We start from the raw sequence: 23,273 nt of genomic DNA on the forward strand, positions 1-23,273 counted from the left end.
GGGGTGTGGCTCAATGGTTGAGTGCTCCCGAGTTCATTCCTCAGTACCAAAAAAAGAAAACAAAAAACCAAAAAAAACCCCCACCAGTCTCTAGTGTGACAATGGCCAGATGCCACAGGCTGAATGTACACAGAGGGCCAAGGTGAGGCCACAGGGAGAGAGTTTCAGGGCAGGGGCTCCAGGGTTTGAGCCCCATGCCCTGAGTCTGGGCCTCCATGAGCCAGTTCAGAGTGTGCTGGAGGGACAGGGAATAAAACTGATCTTAAAAGCAGAGAAAGCTGCTTGCCTTTCGGTTTTCAGATTTCTGATGTTCTCCAGGGAAAGACTTGACTTGGTCTTACCACATTCCTAATGCTTTTCTGATATTTGCTAATCTCCCTTTTTAAAAACATAAAATAGGCTAGGTGTGGTGACCTACCAGTAGTCCCAGCTACTCAGGAGGTAGGAGGATCACAGGTTCAAGGTCAGCCTGGGCAACATAGCAAAACCCTGTCTCAAAATAAAAAAAGGTCTGTGGACATAGTTCCATGATAGAATGCTTGCCTAGCACATTTGGGACCCTGGGTTCAATGCCCAGCATGAAAAACCCCAAACAAAACAGAGTGGTACTGCCGCTCATTCTGTTGCAAGCAGTGGGTCCAGCTAGAATGAATAGCCTTGTTTTGTCTTGACTTTTTAATCTAATAGATATGCCAAGTACTTCTGGTTTTCCACTTATAATACGGGGAAAGTTTACATTCAAAAATGAAATCATTTGGGTGTAGAAACGTGTGCAATTTGGGAGGCTGAGGCAGGAGGATCATGAGTTCAAAGCCAGCCTCAGCAGTGGCGAGGTGCTAAGCAACTCAGTGAGACCCTGTCTCTAAATAAAAAATGAAACAGGGCTGGGGGATATGGTTTGGTGGCCAAATATCCCTGGGAACCCCCTTCCAATTTTTTTTTTTTTTTTTTGAGAAAAAATGTGGTAATTTAAAGATAAAATGAAAAGTGTAAAATTTATTGAAGAAGATGTAGGGATGATTGAGGTTTGGGAAACCCTGATCCCTGGCACCAGCCAGATAAGACCGAGACAGATGCTTTTAAATATGTTCTGGGTAATTTTTTTCTTCTTTATTTTAATAGCAAACCGAGACAAACTAGCTAGGTATTTAAAGCTTAAAGAATGCCAATGTAAAGTAAGTAGGACTTTGCTCGGCAAGAGACATGTATATCTATAGTTGTTTCAGTGTGCTTGTTGGTGTGAGAGGGCAGTGTTCAGTACTGCGCCAGCCTCCTGGGATGAGAGCATGAAGACAGAATCGACCTATATAAATCTAGATTTAAAAGTTTTCTGCAGGAGTGTGGTTGGGGGACACTGACACATCAGGACTTACGGGAAGATGTTGCTGGTTTAGTTAACAGCAGGTAGGAACTTTGAGAAGCCAGCTAGCTGCCCATCTTTCATTTAATATATGAAGGCTGTTGGTTTTTGTGTGTTGACTTTCTATCCTGCCACTTAATTTCTTTTATTGAGTTAATTTTAATTAATTCTTTAGGATTTCCAGGTATGCTATCATATCGACTGCAAATAGTCCCTCCCCCCCTTCAATTCTTATGCTCCTATCTTTTCTCTGGTCTAGGTGCCTGGGTTGACTCCTCCAGTGGAATGTTAAGTAACGGGGAGAACAGGCATTCTTGCTGGGTTTCTGATCATAATGGGTTCCTAGTCATAATGGGAAAGTCTCTTATGTTGTCTTTCCTACTAAGTAAGATGCTGGCATTGGGACTGACTAAAGTATACATTTATAGTATATTTAAAAAGTATTGATCACTGGATGTGGTCGCTCATGCATGTAATCCCAGCTACTCAGGAAGCTAAGGCAGAAGGTTTGCAAGTTAGAGGCCAGACTCTACAACTTAGACCCTATCTCAAAATAAAAAAAATAAAATGAGGCTGGGGGTATAGCTCAGTTGGCAGAGTGCTTGCCTCACATGCACAAGGCCCTGGGTTCAATTCCCAGCACCACAATAAATAAATAAATAAATAAATAGACTAGGGATGCAGCTCAGTGGTACAGTACACCTGGGTTCAATCCCAAGTACCTCTTCCCCATCCCCCCAAAAGAAAGTCTCAATCAATTTCTGTTTTCTTGATTATTTTTATCAAGTTGAACAAACCCAGTTCATACGAAGGGTTAGGGATGTAGCTCAGCACCCCTGGATTTAATCCCTAGTACCAAACAAAGGAAAGAAAGAAGGAAGTAGCTAGACATTAGTCTGACTCACTGTTCAGCAGACTTCCTCAGAAACAAGGTGCTTGCTGAGTAGGTTGATCATTGTCACACACATAGGTTTTCTAGTTTGGGAGAATATGTTATTCCCACATCAGCCAAATATGACAAATTGTCAGTACAACTTCCTGCCCCTGCCAGCATCGTCCTGGGCACCCCCATGAAGTGCTTCCAGGTGAATTGTCCTTGTGCCATGATACCAGTGTGGCGAGCCCTGCAGTTGCCTATTTGAATAGTTTCCTTCTTGGCAAGACAACTTCACTAGTTTTTTTAATAGTGTATCTCTAATATCGAGTTGGCCCATAAATTGGGTAATGTTTACTTTTTGCTGGAAGGTATGGATTGTTAGAAAGATTCCAGCCCTGGATGCCTGTTCCTGCCCCTTGTGGGAGTTAGAATACGGCAGAAGAGGCACAAACTGCAGTATCCATGAATCGTGGCTTTGCATCGTGGGCGATGCATTTGTATTGTTCATCTCACAGGATGAGCTCAATCAACCCTTTGTTTTTCTCTTTCAATACTGAGGATTGAATCCAGGGTGATCTACCACTGAGCTACACTCCAGCCCTTATTTTCTATTTTGAGACAAGGTTTTGCTAAGATGCCAGAAGCCCTTGGACTTGGGATCGTCCTGCCAGCCTGTTGCAAATGCTCAGCAGATGTTTGTTGAATGAATATATTAGTTGAATGTACTATAATCACATAATATCACAGGTGGGTTCCCAAGACCTAATTTTCCATTTATGTAAAGAGAAACATTTATTTTGCTTTAAAATGAGACAGGTCAAGCTGGGCATGGTGGCGCATGCTTGTAATCCTAGTGGCTTGGGAGGCTAAGGCAGGAGGGTCATGAGTTCAAAGCCGGCCTCAGCAACTTATTGAGGCCCTAAGAAACTTAATGAGACCCTTTCTATAAATAAAATACAAAAAAACATGTTGAGGGTGTGCCTCAGTGGTTGAGTGCCCCTGAGTTCAATCCTCAGTACAAAAAAAAAGATGACATAATAAGTATGGAGACATGCCATGTTGATGGATTTAAAAGAACCAGCCAGTGAAGATTCTGGTTCTCCCCATATTGACCCATGGGTTTAAAACAGGTGTAATCAAATTCCAAACAAGACCAGGCGGGGGCCGCACACCTGTAATCCTAGTGGCGCAGGAGGATCGCAGGTTCAAAACAAGCCTCAGCGAAAACTCAGTGAGACCCTGGCTCTAAATAATATTCAAAATAGGGCTGGGGATGTGGCTCAGTGGTCCAATGCTCCTGAGTTCATTTCCCAGTAACCCAAAAAATAAAAAATTCCTAACAATATTTTTAAAATAAAATTTATATGGAAAGGCAAAGGACTCGAACAACCAAAAGAATAAAGTTAGGGCTGGGGTTGTGGCTCAGTGGTCCAATGCTCCTGAGTTCATTCCCCAGTAACCCAAAAAATAAAAAATTCCTAACAAGATTTTTAAAATAAAATTTATATGGAAAGGCAAAGGACTTGAACAACCAAAAGAATAAAGTTAGGGCTGGGGTTGTGGCTCAGCAGTAGAGCACTTGCCTAGTATGAACGAGGCCCTGGGTTCCATCCTCAGCACCATGTTAAAAATAAAAATAAAGATGTTTTATCCACCGAAAACTAAAAAAGTAAATATTAAAAAAATTCTCTCTCTCTCTCTCTCTCTCTCTCTCGCTCGCTAATAAATAAATAAATAAATAAACAAACAAACAAACAAACAAAATAAAGGTATTGTGTCCAACTACATCTAAAAAATAAATTTTTTTTTAAAGGATAAAATTAAAAGAATCACATTGTGTGATTTTAAGACTTAAACCATAAAGCCACAGTAATAAAGCTAAGGTAATAAACTGTGATACTGGCAGAGAGACATATAGATTAGTAAAATAGTGGAGTCCGGAAATAGACCCATACAATGTGGCCAGTCAACTTTGACAGACATACAAAGTAATTCAGTGGAGGAAGGCTAATCTTTTCAACAGATGGTGTTGGGACAATTGGATATCACCTGCAGGAAAAAAATGGACCTCAAGCTCCTAGTTTCTGCACAAATTAATTCAAAATAGATAACAGATCTGTAAGATGTAAAACTAAAAACTTTCAGAAGAAAACAGAAGATCTTTTTGACCCGAGCCTGAGCAAAAAGTTCTTAGGACTCCAGAAGTGTGAACCATGAAAGGAAAAAAATTGGTGAGATGAATACCTTCCAACTAAAGCCTGCTCTGCAGAAGACACGGCTGAGGGAGTGGAGTGAATGGCTGCAGACTGGGAATTTATGTATTTATTTATTTTTGGTACCGAGGATTGAACTCAGGGGCTCAGTCACTGAGCCAAATCCTCAGCCCTATTTTGTATTTTACTTCGAGACAGAATCTCACTGAGTTGCTTAGCACCTTGCTATTGCTGAGGCTGTAAGAACTCAAAAAACTCAATAGTTAAGGAAACTCCATTAAAAGGGGGCTTAAGACTCAGATGCTTGAGCAGAGAGACAGGTGGCAAATAAGCACATGAAACTCAACATCACTGACCTTGAGGGAAGTTTGAATTAAAGCAGGAGGAGCGCCTGCAGCCTCCTGGAAGTCCAAAACAATTGAAACCACACAGCGGGGAGGGGGAAGTGCAGCCAGTACAGGCACTCGGGAGGACCGCCTGGCAGAGTCTGATAAACACACATTCACCATATGACCCAGCAGTCCCACCCCTGGGTATTTACCCCAGAGAACCAAAGTGAATGTTTATAGCAGCACTGTTAATGATCACTAAACCCTGGAATCAGCCCTGTGCCCTCTGGTGGATGAGTAAGTAAACATCTGCTGCTCAGAGAATGGTCTGCAGCATGAGGAGCAACTGTGGGTGTGCATAGGAGCACACAGAGGGGTCTCGGGCATGGTGTGGATGAAAGAAGCCAGCCTCAGAGGGCACTGGGATGCACTCCCATAATCCCAGCCACCCAGGAGGCTGAGGATGGAGGATGGCAAGTCCAAGGCCAGCCTTGGCAGCTTAGTGAGACCTTATCTCAAAATAAAAAGAAAGGTGGGGCCCTCCTCTGGGAATGCAACTCAGTGGTAGTGAAATACTGTCTCAAAAAATAAAAAGGAAGAGGGGCTGGGAGGTGGCTCAGTGATAGGGCATCCCTGGCATCAATCCCTAGTACAGAAGAGAGCATGAATGTACACTGCATGATTTCACTTACACGCTTTATTTTGTTTTGTTTTTTCCTTGTACTGGGGACACACATAATAGACAGGTATTCTACCACTACTTCAACCCTTTTTTATTTTTTTGAGACAGGGGTCTCACTGTAGAGCCAGCTGGCCTTGTACTTGGGATCTTCCTGCCTTGGTCTGCCAAGTTGCTGGAATCAGGGGCATGCACCACTGTGCCCAGCTGTTGCAGTGATCTCTCTCTGTGTTAACTTTACTACATGTTAACTTAAGAATAAAATAGACTCCCACACCCTTCCAAAATTGCTCCTGTGTACTAAATATAGAACTAAAACGCTGAAATAGATAAATGTAGCATAAAAGCATTTAAAATAGGGGGAAAAGGTAATAAAGCAATTCCCTCTAAGTATGTAAATAAACAAAAGATGAAAATAGTCACAAAAGCAAGACGTAGAGCCTGCTGTGGTGGCACATGCCTTTAATATCAGCTATTCAGGAGGCCAAGACAGGGGGATTGCAAGTTGAGACCAGTTTGGGCAACGTAGTGAGATCCTCAGCAAACTAGCAAGACTTTGTCTCAAACAATAAAAAGGGCTGCGGATGTGGCCGGGTGGCAGAGGCCCTGTTCAGTTGTTCAGTTTGCTCTAGTTCAACACAGTGGCAGGACCTGTGTGAACCAGAGGTGGTGCTCAGGTGAGAGGCCAGGCCAAGAAGTAGGAATCACACCTGGGCCTTGTTTTGGGTTGTCTCTGGGCTTATCAAGATACAGCTACTCAGAGCATACCCCATAGAGATATAGGAAGTTCATCACAGATCAGGGCCTGGACACCTGTGTGAGCACGCATGTGTCACACAGTGATGGTGTGTGGAGTAGGGTGGGAGTCAGATGCGGACAGGCGGAGGGTGGAATGGCGTGTAGAATGAGTCCCCCAGAGCAAGGCTCCTGAGCCAGAGTCCAGAGGACGTGGAGGATTGCTGGGCAAGAAGACGCGGGGTGCTCTGCGTGGAGGGAGAAGGGTGTGCGCAGGGCTGTGGGCTGTAGGTGTTGGCCCAGGAGGACAAGCTGGAGGGGCAGAGGGGAGGATGCCAGCAGCAGAGACCCCAGTGTCAGGGAGAGGGTCTGCGGCCAGCTTGTGACTGGGAGTTTCTCAAGTTCAGGCCCCAGCCACCTGAGTGAGAGTCCCGTGTGGGGAGCTGTTTACCAGGCAGATGTCCAGGGCTGTGCCCAGGTTGGACGTTGAGACCTGCAGGTGTAGCCGGTGCCGGGGGACTCCTGTGCACACAGTCAGAAGCTCTGCAGGGAGGAGTGGGGTTGTGGGGAGCTTCCTGCGGGGCGTTTGCTGCACAGCTCCCTGGGAGACCTCCCGAGCCTTGTGCTTGGGAATGCCTCTGTCTTTGTCAGGTTTCCTGGGGAACCAGTTTGCGGACTAGCAAAGCCCCCTCAGGTGTCTGTTCACAGAAGCATCACTGTTCTCCAGAAAAAAGTGGAGCCCTCTGTGCGTGTTGAAGGTGGGATCCAGGCTCTGCTGGGCCTGCTAGGATTTTGTTGGGAAAGAAGGTAAAGGGAAGCAGGTGGTGCACACCTGTGATCCCAGCCGCTTGGGAGGCTGAGCGGGGAGGATTGCAAGTTCAAAGCCAACCTCAGCAACTTAGGGAGACCCTGTCTCAAAATAAAAACTAAAAGAGGCTGGAGGTGTGGCTCAGTGGTTGAACGCCCCTAGGTTCAATCTTTGGTACCCCCCCCCCCAAAAAAATAAAAAAGAAAGAAAGTGAGATGGAGTCTGCCCTGGGAAGGTGACTTCATGGCTTCCTGGCCCCCTTTTCTAGGAGCAGCAACCGAGTTGGACAGATGACCTGCCACTCTGCCACCTCTCTGGAGTGGGATCAGCCTCCAACCGCATTTACTCTGCTGATGGCAAGGGCACTGAGAGCCACCCTCCGGAGGACAGCTGGCTCAAGTTCAGGTGTGCATGCTGGCCTTGCTTTTGGCAGAGGAAGTTGGTTTGTAAGCAAGAAAAGGCGCCAGTCTTGCCACTGTCTCGTGGGATTTGCCGATGAGATGTGGCCTACAGGAGTGGCCTCTGTTGTGGTCCCTTCCATGTGAAATTCAAGGCCTGATACAGCTGGGGGAGGGCATCCCAAGAGGGCACAGCTACAGTGACATGATAGCCAAAGTGGGGGGACCCTGGTGGGTACCTGAAGCTGCAGCTGATCTACCGTAGTCTCCCCAGTTCCTTTCCCTCTCCCCCGCTGCCTGTGAGGCCCTGGTCTCAGGCCTCCTGTGCCTTGCCTCCACCAGGAGTGAAAACAACTGCTTCCTCTATGGGGTCTTCAATGGCTACGATGGCAACCGGGTGACCAATTTTGTTGCCCAGCGGCTGTCCGCAGAGCTTCTGCTCGGCCAGCTCAACGCAGAACACACCGAGGCTGACGTGCGGCGGGTGCTGCTGCAGGTATGGGGTGCAGGCTGCTGTGGTACCCTCGCCCACTGTGTGTCCTCCCCGTCCCCCAGAACTTGGGTTCCACAACTGTGAAATGTGACAGGACTGTTCTGAAGACTCCTGGCTTCTACATCCCACCCAGGGTCAGCCCCGGAAGCCCTTCCCAGCGCAGGGAGGGGCAGGGCCAGGCAGGGAGGAGCCATCCCTCCTGTGACTGGCTGGCCGAGGAGGCAACTCGGCTGGAGAAGGGGAGCCAGGGTTGTGGGCTCGGGCTGAAGTGTGGGTGGGCGCAGCCAGGCCTGGTGGGTGCTTTAGAGCGACTCCTTTCCTTGGATGTGGTCAGGTGCTCGCCTCTGACTGCGGAGAGTCCTGGGTGGGTGTTCAGGGGCCTGGCCTCCCCAGGCTTGCTGGGAGTCTGCCTTTCTTTTTTCTTTTAATGTATTTTTAGTTGTATTTTATTTATTTATTTTATGTGGTGCTAAGGCCAGAGCAGCAGGAGTTAAGGGAACAGTTCCTGATGGGGAGGCTGGTGGGTCCCAGCCCCTGGGGGGAGTCTGCCTTTCTGCTGCTGCTGTGTGGGAAGCCCTTCTGGGGGCTCCTTTCAAAGCATAGCTGGAGGCCCTTGCCTGAGGTGAGGCTGTCCTCCTGATCCAGGAGAGCAGCCCAGCCTTCTCCTGTCCTCCTGGGCCTCAGGGCTTCTGGGCCAGTGGTTCTCAGCAGGCCCCACACCCCAGGGAAGGTGTCAGTGTCACCAGTGTCCAGGGAGCAGGAGGATTTGCAGAAGCCCTGGGAAAGGCACCCTGCTCCTGCAGAGGTTGTGCCCAGCCCTCCTCTGGGCCGGGTCTGTGCCGAGGACTGGGGAAGCTCATCTCACTCCAGAACCTTGGGGGGGTCCCGTTCTGCAGCTGAGGAGCCCAAGGTGGCAGAGCTGGAGTTTACACCCTTCCAGTCTGATTCTAGGTCTATGCTCTGGTCCTGCCTCCCTGAGCCTGTCTTGCTGTCCCTTCTACGATGGCTCCCATGCAGTGTGCCTGTCCCTTGGGCCTAAGTTCTTTTTTTCAGAGGTGATTTGCAGGAAGCATTGGGTGCCTTGCAGTTTGTGAGACAGGACTGCTGTGTACAAAGCCCCTGTCACATGACAACAGCGTCATCAGTAGGGACATTTTTGGTGTCTGATGCAATGGTGTTTGAGCCAGGCTCTGCCCCCTCTCTGTCCCCACAGGCCTTTGATGTGGTGGAGAGGAGCTTCCTGGAGTCTATCGACGACACCCTGGCTGAGAAGGCCAGCCTCCAGTCCCAGCTGCCAGAGGTACTCTTTCCACGCACCCGGGGAGGTCAGGGCTAGATACCTCCACTGTGTCGCTCGCATGCTGGGCCCGAGCAGCAGGAGCTAAGGGAGCAGATCCTGATGGAGAGGCTGGGGGGTGCCAGGTGTTGTCCTCAAGGGGCCTCCCTGGCCTGCTGTGGGCAGTGAAGGGCAGGAGGAGAGGCCTCTCCAGGGCCCAAGGCCTAAATCAGTCCTCAGCCTCATCACTTATCCCTCTTGTCACCCACCAGCACCTGTGGGGCCACCACTGAGCTGGGTCACTGCCACTCCCTGGGGTTCAGCCCAGGCCTCCCTCCTGGTGGTGCCTCCTCCTCCAGGGCTCACATCCTTGCTCCCGAGGGTAGGAGGGGTTGGTCAGCTGGCCCTCGAGGCCCAGCCCTGCCCTGACCCTCTGGTGGTGGGTTGCAGGGCGTCCCTCAGCACCAGTTGCCTCCTCAGTATCAGAAGATCCTTGAGAGGCTCAAGGCGCTGGAGAGGGAGATTTCAGGAGGAGCCATGGCCGTGGTGGCCGTCCTTCTCAACAACAAACTCTACGTCGCCAATGTAGGTGAGCTGCTCACCCATCCAGGCCGGGGGAGGAAGGTTGGCTTCAGGGTCCACACACGTGGATGCTTTGGACGCAGAGTGTCTCAAGGCCATCCCCTGTTTCCTCTCACTGCCACCATGTGTCACGTCCCACCTGGAGGTGGGCAGATGCAGGCATGTATGAGATGCCAGCTGTGGGCAGTGAAGGGCAGGAGGAAAGGCCTTTCCAGGGCCCGAGGCCTAAATCCCTCTGGGCTGTGGGTTCCTCTCCTCCTCCGCTAAGTCTCTGGTCACTGTTCAAATTCTACTGCAGGTACGAACCGGGCACTTCTATGCAAATCTACGGTGGACGGGTTGCAGGTGACCCAACTAAACGTGGACCACACCACAGAGAATGAGGATGAGCTCTTCCGCCTCTCGCAGCTGGGTGAGAGGGGGTGCCAGGCTGAGGGATAAATGGGAGAGGAGACTGGCTCTTGGACTCCCCTGTCCTCCTTTGGTGGCAGGCAGACAGGTGCATAGTGGAAGAGCCACGAGACCCTGGGACTAGCCTGCCTAGGGCTTTGTTCAGCTCTGCTGCTTACTAAGAGGTGATTTGGGGACATATTCAAGCTTTCTCTGCCTCAGTTTCCTCATCTTTGTAATGAGAATGGTAGTAACACCTACCCCAGGGTGTTGTGAGGGTTAAAAGAGTTGATAATACATGAAAATGCTCCCTAACGTACGTGGCACACAGTAGTACTCACTGTTATTGACAGAAACTGAGAAAAGCCAAGGAACCCTGAGATTCCAGCCGCTGCCTAACTTTCCTTCTTTCCCTGAGCTCCTGGCAGACATGACAGACATGGAGGCCCTGAGGGCAGCTTGCTGCTCCCAAGGCAGACAGGGCTGTGGTGGGCGGGGCCGCAGTGTGTGGAAGAGGGCCTGGGCATTCTCGTGGGAGTGAGGCTGAGGACAGCAAGGGACCTTAGGTTGCTCGCCGTGCCCTGACGTCTTCACTTCCTTCTTGGTGGGTCCTCACTCCTCGTCTTCGTGGATCTGTCTCTGTCCCCTTTTCTTGGTTTTTCATGTGCACTGTTCTCCCTCTGGTAGGTTTGGACGCAGGAAAGATCAAGCAAGTGGGGATCATCTGTGGGCAGGAGAGTACCAGGCGCATTGGGGATTATAAAGTCAAGTATGGCTACACTGACATTGACCTGCTCAGGTAGGTGGCCAGCCCAGCTACCCCCAGTTCTTTGTAAGACTCGAGGGTCTGGGGCAGAAGCAGATTTCAGGCTGCAGGGGTAGGTTCAGTTGAACTAGTTCAGAGCACAAGGGTATTCTGTCTTCCTCTCAGAGAGGTTGGTGTAGGGTGGGACCCGAGCCCAGCAGAGTTGGGGTCTGTGAAGCCAGACTGGCAAGATGTCATAGTAGGGCGCTGGGCCAAAGCCCAGGGCAGCAGTAGTGCCCCAGAGCCTGGGGCATGAAGCACCTGGCATGGATGTACCTGGCATGAGGTACCTGGCATGGATAGAGGTGGATGGCTGGTGGATGCTGCCTGTGACAGGCCAGGCCAGAGTTGAGATTAGTTGTCCATTTCCCTCCAGGGACAGTTCCCTTCTGGGTGTCACCCAGGTCCTCATGGCAACAAATTAGCAGTAGTAGTGAAGGCGAGCCCTTGAGTCCACCCTGCACAACTCCTCAGACATGGACCCCCCACTCAGCAGTGATGTGCATGCTGTCACCACCCCACAGGCATGTTCCTAGGAGGAAACTGAGGTGGCCGCCAGTCTCAGGGCTAGTGATGGTTGCGGCTGGCCTGGATCCCAGGCAGTCTGAACTTGGAGCATGTGTCCTCACCTGCCGGCTGACCTTCACGGGAAATAGGCTGGGCAGACACGCCTGTGCACTTGTAGGGCACCAGTCACAGCCAGGGCTGCGGGGATCCTGCCAGAGACCCCAGCTGCAGGCAGGCCTCGTGGCTTAGTTTCAACTCCTTGTCCACCCAAGGTTTAGGAAAGCAAGTTTAGAACCTTTGTCCCTAGTTTGTGGGGTTATCTTTGCTTTATTTGAAAGTTAGGTCTCTGGTGGGCTGGGGCTGTAGCTCAGTCGGTAGAGTGCTTACCTCGCATGCACAAAGCCCTGGGTATGGTGGCCCCCTGCTACTTGGGATGCTGAGGCAGAAGGATTGCAAGTTCCGGGTCAGGCTCAGAAACTTAGCAAAGCTGGTCATGGTGTCACATGCCAGCCACCCAGGAGGCTGAAACAAGAGGATTGCGAGTTCAAAGCCAGCCTCAGCAATAGCAAGGCACTAAGCAACTCAGTGATACCCTGTCTCTAAATAAAATACAAAAAAGGGCTGGGGATGTAGCTCAGTGGTTGAGTGCCCCTGAGTTCAATCCTTGGTACCCTCCCCCCCAAAAAAAACAAAAAAACAAAAACAGTGAGACCCTGTCTCAAAATCCCAGTACCACAGGGCTGGGGTTGTGGCTCAGTGGAGATCACTTGCCCACTTGCCTAGCACATGTGAGGCACTGGGTTCAATCCTTAGCACCACATAAAAGTAAATAAAGTAAAGGTATAGTGTCCATGTGCAACTAAAAAAATATATACTAAAAAAAAAAATCCTGGGCTGGAATTGTGGCCCAGAGGTAGACCGCTCGCCTAGCATGCGTGAGGTACTAGGTTCGATCCTCAGCGACACATTAAAATAAAATAAAGATATTATGTCCACTTATAGCTAAAAAATAAATATTAGAAAAAAACAAAAAAAAACCCAGTACTACAAAAAGAAGAAAGGAAAGTAGGTCTGTGGTTAAAGCCCTTTGAACAGGCCTTAGGATGTGTGTGGTGAAAGCCAGCCAGGACCCCCACCCAGAGCCTTCTAGTTTCTCGTGTGTCCTGCCCACAGATGTCTGTGCACATGTGCATACATGTGCCTCTGCATAAGTTTGTGTTTTGTGGCAACTGAGAAGCAGGCTGCCACAAGTTTGGACATACCTTCCTGGCGTTCTGATCTCACCCTTTATTGAGGTCCGGTTGACACACAAAAGCTGTGTATATTTAATGTATGCAGCTCAGTGAGATTAGAGCTAAGTTTACACCAACCCCCTGTTTTCATAAAGAATGTGCATCCCTCCGCCCCGCACACCTGCAGTGGAGGTTGCTGGGATTCCCATCTAATGACCCGCACATCAGAAATGGTCCCCATGCCCTTAGTCAGCATGGGAATCTGTTTTGCTGGAGCCCCAGTAATAGCAAGAGGCGCAGGCTTTAAGAGACAGCCATTCCTAGCCAGCACGGTGGTGCCTGTCTGTAATTCTAGTGGCTCAGGAGTCTGAGACATGAGGATCACAAGTTCAAAGCCAGTCTCAGCAACTTAGCAAGGCCCTAAGCAATTTAGTGAAACTATCTCAAAAGGGTGGGGATGTGGCTCGTGGTTAAGTGCCCGTGGGGTCAATCACTGATATAAAAGAGAACGCACAAGTGTGCACATGCTACCTCTTGCTGCTCTGCCCTACAGCCTGCCAGTGCTGAGCTCTTGTGGGTAGGAGGATGGAGCAGGACCAGAAGCCAGCACTGGGCCTTTGCTGTCTTGACCCCACAGCCTGCCAGTTTTTCTTGCCCTCTGAGCTTTATTCTAGCAGCTGACTTTCTCTTGCCTCTCTTTCTTTCCCTCTCACCAACTCATGCGTTTTATTTTAAACTCTGGGTGTAGATTCTTCCCCTCAGTAGACTCAACATTCATCTAGAGACCTTTCCACACAAAGTCCTCCCTCCACTCTCTCCCCATAGTGCTGCCAAGTCCAAACCCATCATCGCAGAGCCAGAAATCCATGGTGCACAGCCTCTGGACGGGGTGACCGGCTTCCTGGTCCTGATGTCTGAGGGGCTGTACAAGGCCCTGGAGGCCGCCCACGGGCCTGGCCAAGCCAACCAGGTGAGCTGGTTGGGACAGAGCTGGCAACCACCAGGCATGACTGGCGGGCCTGCAGGGTGGATGCTTCCCTGGCAGCCCAGAGCACTGATCCCCAGATGCCATCACCAGACATCTTCTCTGGGTGCAGAGTTGAGGGAAGGGACAGCCCAGAGCTTGGGCTGGAGATGTGGTACAGCACTTGCCTAGCATGCTGGGGCCCTGGGTTCCATCCTCAGCACCACCAAAAAGAAAAGCCCATAGCTCTGAAAACACCTGTCCCTCCCAAAGCGCTGCTCCTGGGTGAGCAGCAGTATCAGCGCCCAGGGCCCTCAGGCCTGAGGGCAGAGGGCAAGAGGGCAGTGAGTTCCCCCTGGCAGCCTTGCTCTGGGGTGCTGGACAGAGGCCTGGGCCCAGGACGGCAGTGGGTCAGGCTTGTTCCCCTTTCCAGGAGGGGTTCTCTGGGCCTTCAGTTCCTGGTCAGAACACCAGAGTGTCCTCCCTCCTGTAGTGGATGGGGAGGGTGACATCTCCCTTGGAGGGACCGTGGTGAGGTCAGGCGTGGGAACATGGAGTGGCTTATTTCTTCTGCACCGTGGCAGGAAGTGGGACTTGCAGGCAGGGGTTCAGGAGGAGGCTGCCCTCGCCTAGCCTTGGTTGTGTTCGGTGTCTTCCTCCATCAGCAGTGGGTGTGATGGGAGGCTCCTTTTCTGCCTCATCCTTTTTCACTAAAAGGAAGAAGTCTTAAGTGCCTGACTATCCCTGATCCCTGTGCTCAAGGTTTTCCCACCATTTTATCTTATTATTCATCCCAGCAGCCTCCTAACAAGAGGGGCCGGTGACTTACTTAGTTCAGGATCTTCCCTGAGGTGACAACGCTGATGGCAGTGGAGCTGGGTTCCTCAGGTCCAGGTCCAGGTCCAGGTCATTGCCCTTAGTTGCCCTCCCTTCCTGCCTCCAAGAAGCTGGAGCCAAAGACTGGGTGCAGTAGTGATGCCTGTTATCCAGCTACTCAGGAGGCTGAGGCAGGAGGATTACACTTCAAGACCAGCCTCAGCAACTTTGTGAGACCGTGTTTCAAAAAATAATAATGACTGTGTACAGAGCTCCGTGATAGAGCACCCTTGGGCTCAATCCCCAGTAATGGGGGAGCAGGCTGTAGCCAGCCCTCATGGAGAGGATTTTGTGCTTCTAATTTTTTATTTTTTTGGTACTGGAGCCTGAACTAGTACTAGCTCTACCACTGAGCCATATCCTCAGCCCTTTTTATTGTTTATTTTGAGGGCCTTACTAAAACTGGCCTTGAATTTACAACCCTCCTGCCTCAGCCTCCTGAGTAAAATGGGATTAGATCCATTTTTGATGTTTTCATCAGTGTGGTTTTCTTTCATTTTTTTGTCTATCAATAGAATTTTCCAGTGGCTTCTACTGGGTTCTAGATTATGCTGGACAGGGGATTTATCTGAAGGCAAGAACAGTGTCTTTGTTTTGCATCCCTAATTGCTAATAAAATGCCTGATCTGGTGCATCACAGCCTACATGAAGTCTTTCCAGGAAGGAAGTCCTTACTGATGTGCATCTACATTGGGCCCCGTGGTAGTATGCAGAGTGCTCTCACGTCCCTGTTATGTAACTCTTATAATGACCGGCAAGGTGGATGTTACCCATTTAAACAATCAGAGAGGTCACAAGGTCACACACTTTTTCTAATGAGAAAGTTCTTAATACTCTGGTTTCTCTTTGGATCATATAAATCTTTTGCCTTTTCTAATGAGAAAATTCCCGAAGGATTATCCTGAATGCCTTGACAAGCTCAGATTATAGGCTTGGCTAATGGGGTACTTCCTTCACCTGCTGGTCTGGTAAAACCTAAGTCTCTCAAAGAAGGCTCTGAAGTGACCACCCCCAGTCCCTTGGCCACCCCTCATTCCTCACCAGGTTCATTGCCCTGTCCCCAGGAGATTGCTGCAATGATTGACACTGAGTTCGCCAAGCAGACCTCCCTGGACGCAGTGGCCCAGGCTGTGGTGGACCGGGTGAAGCGCATCCATGGTGACACCTTCGCCAGTGGTGGGGAGCGTGCCAAGTTCTGCCCACGGCACGAGGACATGACCCTGCTGGTGAGGAACTTTGGCTACCCGCTGGGTGAAATGAGCCAGCCCACACCAACCCAGACCCCAGGTATGTGTACCTTATAGAGGGGCTATAGGTGGGTGCAGAGCCGCTGAGCCTTGGCCTCGCACCTGGAGTGCAGGTGGAGCTAGGAGGTTTGGGTTGCAGTTCTAACCCAGACCCCTGACCTCCAGCCTCTGAGCCGCCCCTTGTTGTTTTGTTTTTATTTTTTGGTACCAGGGATTGAACCTGGGATGCTTAACCAAGAGCCACATCCTCAGCTCTTTTTTTAAAAATATTTTTTAGTTGTTGATGAACCTTTATTTTATTTATTTGTATGTGGTGCTGAGAATCGAACCCAGTGCCTCACACATGTTAGGCAAGCGCGTTACCACTGAGCCACAACCCCAGTCCCCTCAGCTATTTTTTATATTTTATTAAAGGCAGGGTCTCACTGAGTTGATTAGGGTCTTGATGCTAAGGCCGGCTTTGAACTCGTAATCCTCCTACCTCAGCCTCCTAAGCTGCTGGGATTACAGGCGGGCGCTGTTACACCTGGTTGCTCCTTTATTCCTTCTGTCTGTGAAATGAGGGAAGCACCACCTGCCCTGTCCTCCTGCAGACCTAAGGGGTGAACAGGTGGTTTGCAGGGTCACAGAGGCACATGAAGGTGATAGCACCCCTGGCTGAGGGCCCGTGAGGCCAGATCCTGACCTGCATTGCTTGCTTTAGTCCTTGTGAGCAACCATAAGGACAGGAAGAGGAAACAGTTTCAGAGCAAAGGGACCTGGGTAAGATTAGGTACTGGACGGATGGTCAGGCCGCAGCATCTGGCTCTGTCCCTGGCCTCATTGGACAGGGAAGACATGTTACTTTCTTCCTTTTTCCTTTTGATTCTTAAATCATAAGCGCAGAGGCAGTCGGTCCTTGGGGTGTCCCTCCCGAGGACAGCTTAGCATCACTGGGCTCCTCAGGGCCAACTTCCTTTTCTTTTTTAAACAAGGAAACTTTGGAGTTTCCTTTGCGCCCCTGGGCTTGCTGGAGTTTCTCAGGCTCACTGTTCCTGCAGCCATGTTTGTATTGGGTGGAGATCCACTAGGAGCAGACCATCCTTGGATCATCCACAGGAAGCCGGGCCCTTGATTCCATTGAGCACCAGTGACTTCCCTGGTAGAGGGAGGTTCCAGCCTCTCTGAAAGAGTCTCTGCCAAGGGACACTCCTGGGCTGCCCCAAGGGGCAAGGGCTGTGCCAGGGCTTGAAGGGTTTCAGCCCCCAGGTGCCCAATGTTCTCTTCCCCCTACAGCTGCAGGGGGCCGCGTGTACCCCGTGTCCGTGCCCTACTCGAGTGCCCAGAGCACCAGCAAGACTAGCGTGACCCTCTCCCTCGTCATGCCCTCCCAGGGCCAGATGGTCAACGGGGCCCACAGTGCTTCCACCCTGGACGAAGCCACTCCCACGCTCACCAAGTAAGTGCCCTGGGGCCCTGGCTGAGGGAGATCTCCTTAGAGCCCAGGGCAGGAAGAGGTGGCACTGTTGGTCCCGCAGCTGGATGAAGCTGGACCTGCGGGGGTGCTGCAGGGGGACTGCCAGGGAGCGGGCTGCTGAAGGTGCCAGCCTGCTGCTCTGCCTGCTGGGGCCTGTGTTCTGGCTTTTGTTCACTGGGACATGCTCTCATTCTTCTCCCTGTGGCGTAGGTGGCTCCCTGTGGCCTGGCCTGGCACAGCTGCTGCTCTCAACTGTGATACCCAGAGTCCAGCTTCTGAGGGGACTGTCTAGATTAAGAGGGATGCATGGAATCCGGCCACAGCCTGGGTGGGATGCAGGGGGCACCTCCGTGCAGAGCTGCCTGGCAGGCCTGGTGTCCACCACCCACACACACCCCACCCCAGGAAGCCGGGGAGACAGATCTGGTTTCCACATTCCAGCCCAGAATAATAGAGATGCCACACCCAGCCCAGCCCAGGGTGGCTGACAGGATGTGGCCAATTACAAGTGGCTGAAAGGAGGGAGTGGCCTGTTTTCCTCCACTCTGCAGGGGTCCTTCCTTCCCCTGCTGTCCTTGCTGTCCTTGCTGTGGCTGCCCCAGCACCCCTGCGGGTGGGAGCCTGCCAGGCAGCCAAGCTCCACCTCCAGCACAGGGTCAGGGTGGCCCATCCTTCACCCCTGTGGGGCTGCCCCAGGAAGCCGCCAGCTGTGTCCACAAGACAGAGCCTGATGGCCGTGAACTGTCCCGGATAAGACAGGACACTCAGCATCGTCTGCCTCTGGCCTCCTGGGCTGTGCGGCCTCGTCCCTCCCCAGCTCCGAGAGTTGGTTGGGTCCCACCAGGGCTGACCCTGTGCCTGAGCTGGGTGTCCTGGGCATTGACAGGTCAGCGGCTAACAGATAGTTCTGTAACAGAAGGTGTCCAGGGCCTTGGAGAGCATGGGCACCTGTCCCTGTGTAGCCAGGAAGGGAGCAGGGGGAGGGGAGTGGAGGCAGGTGTCTGGAAGGGACTGGCTGCCTGTGCTCAGTGGGCTGAGGGTGGGGTGGGGTGGAGGCGTGGCCAGGCAGACTGGGAGGCTGGCAGGGGTGTGTGTGTCTGCCTGTCCCACAGGAGCCACTCACCAGGAGTGGCTGCTTTTGCACTGGAACCGGGTGTTCTGTTCAGCCTGTGTTGATTTAAACAGCCACATGCGGCCAGTCCTTAAGAAACATGTCTGACATTTTATCTGTCCTTCTGCGGCCATCTTTACCAGAGATTCCTGTGGCCCAAGGGCCTGGTGAGTCAGGGAATGCTCTGTCCCCAGGCCAGGGGCCAAGGCCCCTTTGACCCAGCCATCCCAGAGTGGTTCTCCCCTCTTGTCCCTGCAGCCAGAGCCCGACGCTGACCCTGCAGTCCACCAACACGCACACCCAGAGCAGCAGCTCCAGCTCCGACGGCGGCCTCTTCCGCTCCCGGCCTGCCCACTCTCTCCCGCCCGGCGAGGATGGCCGCGTTGAGCCCTACGTGGACTTTGCTGAATTTTATCGCCTTTGGAGCGTGGACCATGGCGAGCAGAGCGTGATGACAGCGCCGTAGCCTGGCCAGCGAGTGCAGCCCAGTGGACCTCGAGTGAGGGCAGGAGCCAGCCCTGGTTCAGCCTTTCCTGACTGCCAGTGCCCAGGAGCAGGGGCACCCCTGTCCTCGGCCTGCACTGGCCTCTGCCCCGTGGCTCTTGGGCTGTAGAGCTGCGGGTGCATACTGTGCTGCTTGTCCACGCCTTGTCACCTCGCTGGAGGCTGGAAGCCAATCTCCACCGCAGCCTCAGCCAGGACATTGCTGTTCCTCAGAGCAAGGGCCCAAGTGTGGAAGCTGCAGCTGGCCTGCAGGCCACCGGAGATTCCTTCAGCCCTGCAGCAGCATGGGAAGAGGCTGTCCTGTGGGCCCCGAGTGCCACCATCTCCTGTAAAATAACCTGGGCCACTGCGAGCGCCCCTCCACTCCCAGGAGGTGGTTTCCCCTCTCCAGCTTTTCAGCCTCGTGCTCCCATGGCCACAGGGACCAGGTCAGACGGAGAGGCCCCAAGCGAACTGGCCTAAGAGAAGCCCTGGAGCTGCCAGAGGGGCGTGCACTGGGCAGCTGGGCCTTCCCAAGAGGGTGTGGGAGAGGTGAGGTGAGGCTGAGCCCCACTGAGCTGTGAAGAGGCAGGGGAGGCCCAAGTCAGTGAGCCAGTTCCACCCTGCATCCTCCCTATTGTGCTTAGGGAGGCCATGTTAGGAACAGGTGAGGTGCGCGGCCTTTACGCTGGGGACATTCTGGAGGACTCTGGTTGACACACTGCCTGTGGGTCAGGCTGAGGGGCGTGGTCAAAAGAGAAAAGAGCAAAAACTGGTTCCAAGAGGGAAGAAGTGCCTCAAGGCCTTGAAAGGGAAGGACTGGGCTGGCCAGGCCTGGGCTGCACCGCTTCACACGGTCTGTCTCCACTGGAGGGACACCGCCAGGGCTGCCAGGCAGGGTTGCCATTCCCATTTTCAGAGGAGGAAACAGAGACTTGCTCCTTGCCAGTGTCACACCATGGATGGCAGAGCTGGAGCTCAGGCCTGTCTACAACCCATGATGTCCCTCTGGCCAGGGACCTGCCACCAGTGAACAGCCCCAGTGTGCTTGTTCTCTGCAGTGTGGAGGCTGGCCCCAGGGTCCTCTGCCCACTCCATGATCCCAAAGTCCATTTCTGCAGCAGAGCTGAGGCCAGTGCAGTGCCAGGGACAGGCCGGGTCTCCTGGGGAAGCAGAGGAAAGGCAGCTGCCCGCCCCTATGAAGCCACCCATCACTCTCCTGTGGGGAGCAGGTTAAACCGTCACAAAGGCTCTGGAACAAAGGAAATTCTCCCGGGAATGTCTCTGTTGCTGTTTGGTCTCTCGCAATAGAGTCCTGTTTCTAACGCAGTAAAGTCACACGCGGTGGTGTCACATGGTGCAGTGTTCGTGCTGGCACGTCTGTCCCACATGACTCTCTCTCTGGGAGGTGGCTGCCTCCTGTCCTGCCCAGGATGCTAAGGACCAAGCTAGCCAGGCCGGTAAGGGCAAGGATGGGGTGGAGCCAGGGATCCTGATTACATCTGTGCCCATCGTCCCCAGGGGAGCACAGGCGCTGCCTGCCAGGCGCTCATAGCCACACCATTGCCAGGTGGCAGGGCCCCAGCCATGCCAGGGGCTCCCCTGTGGTGCTCTCCTCACTCCCTGAGAGTGGAAGCCCAGGGCCTCTGTGTGTGGGTGGTGCCGTGACTGCCCAGGGCTCAGGTCACCAGGGGAGGGGCCTCGCCCTCTGGCTGGTTTGCTCTACTTGGCTTTGTTTGGTTAAGGATATTCTGTAAGCACCAGGCCAGCAGTGGGCCTCTTTCTGCTCCCTGGGACAGACTCTGGAAGTGCAGGCCTGGCAGGCTGGGTGCTGCTTTGGTCCAGAGCTGTGGGTGTGGTTAGAGAGTCCTGCACACCTGCCTCGCTGTCAGGTCTTTCAGGGTCTCTTCCTCCCTCAGCATCCAGCCGTGCCCTGGTGTCTGATGACCACGGGGCCCTGCACACTCCTGCAGCCATGGTGTCCCTCCAGCCACCCTCGGGGAGGTGGTGAGAGCACTGCTCTCTGGTGAGCCACAGGTGCAGGAGACTTAGGCTGCAGGCCTGGGCTGCACCGCTTCACACGGTCTCCGTCTCCATTCCGTTTTCAGAGGAGGAAACAGGCCACATCCAACCCGAAGGCCCTGGGCACGCCCTATTGGCCTTGTCTCCGTCCCTTGCTTTGGTGTCATTTAGCTCTGTGTGAGCCCTCTTGAGGGCAAATGAAGGGACACCACTGGAGGCCCGGGTCCCCTTGGCTGATGGTGAGGTGAGAGCGTGGGACTGAGGGAAGAGCCAGAGGTCAGGACTGGGAGAAGTCCGACGACCAGGCAGAGGTGTGCCGTGGCAGGTCACTGGTGGGCCTCTTCTCCAGGTGTCCAACAGGTGGCAGGCAGCTGGCCCTGGGCCCAGGGTCTTAGGGCTGACCCCTCCCACAGCTCCAGGGGGAGACCCTCGTTCCCTGAGGCAGGTGAGAGCCGGGAAGCCCACTGCCAGCCCCATCCCTTGACAGCAGCCTGGGGCTCCACTGGGGCACTGGACTGGACCAGCCAGAGAGCAAGGCCCCCAGAGCCACTGCACAGCCCAGCTGAGGGAAGAGGGGACTGAGGGAGGCCCACAGCACCTGGGCCACCACTGGTTGCTGTGGCTTCCAGGCCTGGCCCCGGCCTCTGACTGTCCTGAGCTGGCCGTCCACCAGGCTGCAGCGCAGGTTCCCAAGACACCCCTGCTGATGGGGCACCTCCATGGGTGGCTGTGGGAGGGGAAAGGAGCAGGGACTCTGGCTGCCCTGAGTCACAAGGGAAGGCACAGGTGCTCTCTGCATGCCGCCCCCTTCTCATTTCCTCCTGTGGGAGGCCACCCGCCCACTCTGCTCAGTTTTCCTAGAAACTCACGAATGTCACTTGCTCCTTTATTTGTGTCATCTCCCTTGTCCACTGTTATCCATTTTGTGGGGACAGCGACCTTGTGACCTTTACTCCACTGGGTCCAGCCCTAAGGCCCCTAGTGGGCCCTCTCACAATTGCTGAGGGACTCAGTGGACGAGTGAGTGGGGGGAGGACTAGTCCTGTGACCTGGGCCAGGGGCTCGCACTGAGCCTTGGTCTCCCCTCTGTGAAGATAGGACCTGCTTGTTGAGATTGTCCAGTGACCCCAGGCGGTCCCCTCCCTACCTCTGCCCTCCTGCCCGCGTGGAGCCTGGTCCAGGACAAGTCCCTAGAGGAACATCACCCACAGGCACATGCCAAACCTGGGGGGCGGGGGACAACAGGCTTGATGCCCCTGTGGCTGCTGGGACCCAGGGGCTGGGTGGTGGCTGTGGTTCTTGCCTCCTTAGCCGCAGAGGCCGCGGCCAGGTCCCCTACTCCCCCCCAGGAGTCTTTGATGCTTCCTCTGGGACCTCCTGAAACCTGGGAGAACTCCTGTCACTGCCACTCCTGGTGGGCTCAGCGCAAGCACACTCTGTCCCCACTCAAAGGTGACACCAGCCCAGAGCAGACCAGTGCTGGACATTTCTGTGAGACTAGGTGGCTTCATGAGGACAGAGCGCCTGGCAGCCAGCCTTGAGCAGTGTTGACCCCAGCGCCTGGACCCCATAACTGCCTTTGGAGACCCCACAGGTGTCGGAGGACCCTGGACTGTGGCCGTTGCCAGATGCAGCCCTCTTGACTTGTTCTCAGGTCACCAAGGGGCCAGGGTAGGGCAGAGGCGGGCCTTCAGCGCCATGGCTGGTTTCCATGTGCACCAGGATGAAGGTCCTGCACTGTGGCCTCGCAGAGCCATCCCAGGGCCCATTTCTGAGCTCAGGCACCTCTGTGGCCCCAGCCTCTACCTCCAGTACCTGCTTTGCCGCTGGTCCTCCCCAGCCCCAGGGCGACCACGACAGGTGGTGAGTCACAGAGCAGGGCTCCAGTGTGTGGCTACAGGAAGGTCTTCACCCCAGGCCCCAGGGTTTGGGAGTCAATAATATTAAAATTCTCTCTCTTAAAAAAAAAAAAAAAAAAAAAAGAAGTTAGATGTGTCCTCATTTTGTTATATGTGTGGGGGTGCTGGGAATTGGACCCCTAGGCAAGCATTCCCCTAGAGCTACGTCCCCAGCCCTTGTCGTTCATTCTGAATACGTGGATTCTGTAATTAAATTCATACTAACCCTGTGTTAATTTTATTTTTTTATGTAAAAAGGATATTTAATAAGAATAGAAAAACAAAGTAAATTTTTTTGCCTATTTATTTACCTTTTTTTTTTTAATGCAGCAGAGTGCATTTCTATTGCACACAAATGGAGCGCACCATTTCAGTTCTCTGTACACGGTGTAGAGATGCACTATTCATGCAATCATACCTGTACTTAGGGTAATGATGTCCATTTCATTCCACCATCTTTACTGTCCTCAGAACCCCTCTCCATCCCTCCCGTGTTAATTTTTTTCTTTTTTTTTTTTTTTGGTACCAGGGA

General features: G+C 52.9%; 1 protein-coding gene across 1 annotated transcript in view; it reads left to right on the forward strand.

Moving 5' to 3' along the window:
• The window catches only part of Tab1 (TGF-beta activated kinase 1 (MAP3K7) binding protein 1), a 28,554-nt gene extending 5,544 nt beyond the window's left edge, over window positions 1-23,010 (forward strand). Inside the window, exons 2-11 of the mRNA XM_076855186.2 lie at window positions 7,270-7,406; window positions 7,742-7,895; window positions 9,106-9,192; window positions 9,619-9,757; window positions 10,049-10,162; window positions 10,828-10,939; window positions 13,510-13,654; window positions 15,589-15,811; window positions 17,047-17,209; window positions 18,597-23,010. Coding sequence (XP_076711301.1) covers window positions 7,270-7,406; window positions 7,742-7,895; window positions 9,106-9,192; window positions 9,619-9,757; window positions 10,049-10,162; window positions 10,828-10,939; window positions 13,510-13,654; window positions 15,589-15,811; window positions 17,047-17,209; window positions 18,597-18,804 — 1,482 coding nt within the window. The 3' untranslated portion in view covers window positions 18,805-23,010. The remainder of the gene's footprint in view (window positions 1-7,269; window positions 7,407-7,741; window positions 7,896-9,105; window positions 9,193-9,618; window positions 9,758-10,048; window positions 10,163-10,827; window positions 10,940-13,509; window positions 13,655-15,588; window positions 15,812-17,046; window positions 17,210-18,596) is intronic.
• Window positions 23,011-23,273: the final 263 nt, after the last annotated feature.

The sequence above is a fragment of the Callospermophilus lateralis genome, chromosome 4 (genome assembly GCF_048772815.1).
Source record: "Callospermophilus lateralis isolate mCalLat2 chromosome 4, mCalLat2.hap1, whole genome shotgun sequence".
NCBI lineage: Eukaryota > Metazoa > Chordata > Mammalia > Rodentia > Sciuridae > Callospermophilus > Callospermophilus lateralis.